The sequence below is a fragment of the Sinocyclocheilus anshuiensis genome, unplaced genomic scaffold, assembly GCF_001515605.1.
Source record: "Sinocyclocheilus anshuiensis isolate Anshui unplaced genomic scaffold, SAMN03320099.WGS_v1.1 scaffold4, whole genome shotgun sequence".
NCBI lineage: Eukaryota > Metazoa > Chordata > Actinopteri > Cypriniformes > Cyprinidae > Sinocyclocheilus > Sinocyclocheilus anshuiensis.
The window spans coordinates 890,596-896,144 of NW_015554075.1; the positions used below are offsets into that span (position 1 = coordinate 890,596).

The following is a 5,549-nucleotide window of genomic DNA, read 5'->3' on the forward strand; positions in this document are numbered from 1 at the left end:
TGTATATATATTATTATTATTTTTTTTTTTTTACATACACAGACTCTGGTGACCTGGGAAGGGGACAAATTGGTGGCCATCCAGAAAGGTGAGAAAGCCAACCGGGGATGGAAACACTGGATAGAAGATGACAAACTTTATCTGGTGAGCTTTCAGTCATTCTATGGATAATAATAACCTGATTAAGGTTAGAATCAACTATCATTTTTATAAATATTTCTAATTAAGAAGATTAATGATACAAGTATTCCAGCTTACACAATTTTTTCCTGCACAATTCCCGTTTTGCTGTGTACTCACAATGGATACGTCTTGACCTCATGATCATTTCACTTGCAGGAGCTGACATGTGAGGACGCTGTGTGCCAGCAAGTGTACAAAAGAAAAGACTGATTTGTCATGTGATTCAGTTCAGGTTGTTCTACTATCAAGTCTATCAAAATCGAGCTGTGTATTAACCCGATTAACACTTTCAACACTTCTGTAGGAGAATGTGTTTTCCTTCTGTCTAAATAACGATAATGAGATGTTATGACTCATAATTTCCTGTGAATGTAACTTAGTTAAACTTAAAAATAAAAATGTGTTTTCTCTCTCCCTTGCTCACATGCACTAATAAACCTCACATTTTTTTTAATACATATTAATTGATTATATACATGATTTATATTTTCTTTGTAAGAAGAACAATGTAAGAAGAGACATAGCCTATCTAAAGCGATCCAACTTGTTAATTAATTGACTTCATTATAATAGGTACATTATCTAACTATATTTTAAAAATTGTTAGTAATTCGTTTTTTGAATATGCACAGAGATACAATGTAGAAAACAAGCAATTGTGTAATTGTACTTTTGACTCAAGGCTATAGGCTACTGAGATGTAGCCATTGTAACATATTCCTTGTATGACGACTATCCCTATTTGTTACGTTTTAATATTTATCATATCTGAATGTTTTAAACATGAGCACTGTATTTTTGGCGTGTTATTCATCATAAGTAGACTGAAGGTGCCTTTTTTGGCTTTACACTACAGGTAAGGGTTAAACTAAATTTCACCGCAAGCGCCTATCGCCATGCAGCATCCCTCAAAAAAACCGAGTTTAACCGAAATTACCCGAAACACTCCGAAGCCGTCCGAGTGTCACGTCAACGCTTCCGACGTCAAGCACACGGGCTTTGAGGAAGTTCCACGTCCCATTTGGCTGCCGTGCACAAAACTGCAGCCGAAAAACACATCAGACTCTCAGTGGATGATATAAATACTACAGGTGAAGGAGACCAAAACCAGCAAACACAAACATGGTAAGTGTGATATCAGTATCCGTGTTATTGGCAATATTAGACATTAATATTAGATATTGAGGAAAAATACGCTTTGAGTAATGTTAACGTTAGCTTGCGCTGTTAGCCGTGAAGGCCCTTGGAATGGCCACATAGACAACTTTATCATTCAGTCAGTCTGTGAATTATTTATTCATTTTTACTCTTATTTTTATAGTTAATACGTCCATTTAAAGCCTTACACTTACATATATTATAACTTCATTGCTCACTTAAATTTAGTTATGAAGTGAAATAGTGTGTGCTGGCTAACAGCTGATGATATGAATGTGACTTTAACATTAAGGACTTGTAAATAAGCACTGTCGAAATGTGCTGCTGTACGTATATATTCTGTTCAGTAAAATGGTAATTCCTGACATTATCTGGAAGAGGCTTGATTTGTTGTAATTTTGTTGCTTATTAACTGTGCTGAAAAGTTAGCTGCTGTTACAATATCGGACTTTTAACTGGGTGACACATAGCAATTTTGTTTTTTACTTGTGGGGAAAAACAGTCAAGGTTGAATGCATATACATTATCTGGAAGAGGCTTGATTTGTTGTAATTTTGTTGCTTATTAACTGCTGAAAAGTTAGCTGCTGTTACAATATCGGACTTTTAACTGGGTGACAAATAGCAATTTTGTTTTTTACTTGTGGGGAAAAACAGTCAAGGTTGAATGCATAGACTGTATAATGTCACTGCTTTCTGTTCCTAAAAAACGATAAATTTTGTGCTTTTTGTGTTGACTATTGGCGTTACTACTGTACTTACTACAGTGTACACTATTTGCTGCTGCTAACCAAAGAGAATGGATGCTGATTAATATCAACTTGTTTGTAATAGTAATAGTGATTTTGATTCTTCTTTTCTAGCCTCTGAGGCTGGACATCAAGCGCAAACTCACGGCTCGATCTGACCGTGTCAAAAGCGTAGACCTTCATCCGTCCGAGCCATGGATGCTGGCCAGTCTGTACAATGGCAGTGTCTGTGTGTGGAACCATGAAACACAGGTGACTAGCAGACCTTATGTTTTTCAGCATTTGCAATATATTACCATCTTAACATCAGGGATACAGCAGTGTGTGTTGCACGTTTGTCTGATAATGTCTAATAATGATCTTTCATAGACTCTGGTTAAGACTTTTGAAGTCTGTGACCTTCCAGTAAGAGCCGCCAAATTTGTTGCCAGGAAAAATTGGGTCATTACTGGTGCTGTAAGTATATACGTGAATAATAATAATATGCACTGTAATAGATGAAGTGTGTAATAGATATTAATACTGTTCTTGAAATGGTGTAATAATAAATAAATGTGTAATAATATATAATAGATACATACATGATAATAGATAAATATGGAACTTTTAATAAATTTCCTCCCTTTTTTGTAGGATGACATGCAAATTCGGGTTTTCAACTATAACACACTAGAGCGAGTACACATGTTTGAGGCCCATTCAGATTACATTCGCTGCATCGCTGTTCATCCCACCCAGCCCTACATCCTCACAAGCAGTGGTATGTACAGATTAAATTTGCATAAAGTATTTATATTGTACATATATGCATAGATTAATGTGTATAACATATTACACCGCCATTGGTTGAGTCAGTAAGATTATTTTTAAAGAAAGTATTACTTTTATTCATCAAGGATGCATTAAATTGATCAAAATTGTCCGTAAAGACAAAAGACATTTATAGTTTTACAAAAGTTTTCTATTTCCAATAAATGCTGTTTTTTTTTTTTTTTTTTGAGCACCAAATCAGCATATTAGAAACTGAAGACTGGAGTAATGGCTACTGAAAAATCAAATTTGCCATTTTTTTAATATATTAAACTAGAAAAAGTTATTTTAAATCATAAGAATATTTCAGTGTTCCTCTTTTTGATTAAATAAATGCAACCTTGGTGTGGATAAGAAACTTATTTGAAAAACATTTTAAAAATCGCACCAACCCCAAACATTTAAACTGTGGTGTGTATATGTACAATTTTTTGTGTTTAACACTCATTGGTTCTGTGTATGTTTAGATGACATGTTGATAAAGCTCTGGGACTGGGAGAAGAAATGGTCCTGCAGTCAGGTGTTTGAGGGCCACACACACTACGTCATGCAGATTGTCATCAACCCTAAAGACAACAACCAGTTTGCGAGTGCATCGCTGGATAGAACCATCAAGGTACATTTGAACACTCATGTGGATAGAGCAAGTTTGAATCTGACTTGTGACATTTCACCTATAATTTCTTCTGTGTTTTGTTTCAGGTTTGGCAGCTGGGCTCTTCCTCTCCTAACTTCACTCTGGAGGGCCATGATAAGGGGGTGAACTGCATTGATTATTACAGTGGAGGAGATAAACCCTACCTCATATCTGGAGCTGATGACAGACTGGTGAAGATTTGGGACTATCAGGTTTGAATGATATTGATAATATTGATATGCTTAATGCAGCAAGTCACTCCTCGCCGTTCATTTACTTATGTTCTGTGTTACCTCTCCCTCTTTAGAATAAGACATGTGTGCAGACGCTCGAGGGTCACGCTCAGAATGTGTCCTGTGTAAACTTCCACCCAGAGCTGCCAATCATCATCACTGGATCCGAGGACGGTGAGTTGTGGCACATAATGTTAAAATGTTATAGATCTTTTAATTATATCTTTTATAAAACTAAACTACCTCATTCCTGATGCAAATGTAACTGTCTTTGTTTTGTTATTCAGGCACGGTTCGTATCTGGCACTCCAGCACTTATCGTTTGGAGAGCACCCTGAACTATGGTATGGAGCGGGTGTGGTGTGTGTCTGGCTTGCGCGGCTCCAACAATGTGGCATTGGGCTATGATGAAGGCAGCATCATTATCAAGGTACTAAAAATAATTCAAAAGTAACACCATGCTGTTTCCTGTCAGTGGTGTAACATATTGGCTGAACCTCTGGGCTGGTAATTGGAAAGTTCAGTCCCTGCAACAAGAGAGCCATCATGTTGCTCCAGGGCCAGGGCTGTCAGCAGGGAGTCGGCAGAGGGTAGAGGATAGATAATGTTACAAACGATTTATATTTCAAATAAATGCTGTTCTTTTGAACTTTTTATTCAAAGCATTCTGAAAAAGTATCACCCGTTTCCACAAAAATATTAAGCAGTTTTCTGCTTTTGAACAGTAAGGTATATAGATAGATTTACACGACATTTCTGTCTACTTAAATGAACATGAACTAATTATCTGAATAGCTTTATATAATGTTATATCTCATGGGGTGAGTTCTCTGTAAGTTAACCGCTTTTTATTTGTGCTTTAGCTCGGTCGTGAGGAACCAGCCAATCACCCGTTTCCACAAAAATATAAGCAGTTTTCTGCTTTTGAACAGTAAGGTATATAGATAGATTTACACAACATTTCTGTCTACTTAAATGAACATGAACTAATTATCTGAATAGCTTTATATAATGTTATATCTCATGGGGTGAGTTCTCTGTAAGTTAACCGCTTTTTATTTGTGCTTTAGCTCGGTCGTGAGGAACCAGCCATGTCAATGGACACCAGTGGAAAAATCATTTGGGCCAAGCACTCTGAGATTCAGCAGGCTAACCTCAAAGCCATGGGAGATGCTGAGATCAAGGATGGTGAGAGGCTGCCACTGGCAGTGAAAGACATGGGCAGCTGTGAGATCTACCCTCAAACCATCCAGCACAATCCTAATGGAAGGTAAGACCACCACATCTATTAGTGGTTGAACGAATCGTAGTTGATCCGTGATCCGTATGGACCAAGCCCCACGGTTCGGCACGCATGTGTTCTGCAGCTTAATTGTGAAATTTAACCATTTGAACAGACGCATATACACATAAAATTATGACAGAATACTGATCTCAACAATCATTCTGGTAAAAGCAGTCGGTTATGTCTTAAGCGAATGAGAACAGCTGAGAAAGAAATCGGATGTGTATCATTATATTGGATCCGTGCATCAGGTCTTAAAGGGGCAGCAACCTAATAATACCTGGTGCTGTCATTATGCTCATCAAACAACAAAACACGTTTTTGACAAAAAATAATCTTTTTTTAATTTATACAGTGAACACTATGCAGTGTTATTTTACATTTAATTATTACATTTTTGTACCTGAATACTACCGACCTTATTTTATTTGTAACATTCTGTTGTATTTATATGCTTGTAGTTTGTGTATTTGTTCTTATTTTTACTGGCTGTTC

The 5,549-nt window shown here is 36.7% G+C and overlaps 2 protein-coding genes across 2 annotated transcripts in view; both read left to right on the plus strand.

Annotated features, from left to right (window-relative positions):
* Positions 1-595, plus strand: part of LOC107668930 (retinol-binding protein 2-like) — a 1,751-nt gene extending 1,156 nt beyond the window's left edge. The window contains exons 3-4 of the mRNA XM_016460986.1: positions 43-144; positions 340-595. Of these exons, the coding sequence (XP_016316472.1) occupies positions 43-144; positions 340-393 (156 nt within the window). The 3' untranslated portion in view covers positions 394-595. The remainder of the gene's footprint in view (positions 1-42; positions 145-339) is intronic.
* A 537-nt stretch (positions 596-1,132) lies between these two features.
* copb2 (COPI coat complex subunit beta 2) overlaps positions 1,133-5,549 on the plus strand; it is a 12,890-nt gene continuing 8,473 nt past the window's right edge. Inside the window, exons 1-9 of the mRNA XM_016461044.1 lie at positions 1,133-1,308; positions 2,204-2,341; positions 2,459-2,545; positions 2,723-2,849; positions 3,367-3,515; positions 3,602-3,748; positions 3,844-3,943; positions 4,057-4,199; positions 4,840-5,039. Coding sequence (XP_016316530.1) covers positions 1,306-1,308; positions 2,204-2,341; positions 2,459-2,545; positions 2,723-2,849; positions 3,367-3,515; positions 3,602-3,748; positions 3,844-3,943; positions 4,057-4,199; positions 4,840-5,039 — 1,094 coding nt within the window. The 5' untranslated portion in view covers positions 1,133-1,305. The remainder of the gene's footprint in view (positions 1,309-2,203; positions 2,342-2,458; positions 2,546-2,722; positions 2,850-3,366; positions 3,516-3,601; positions 3,749-3,843; positions 3,944-4,056; positions 4,200-4,839; positions 5,040-5,549) is intronic.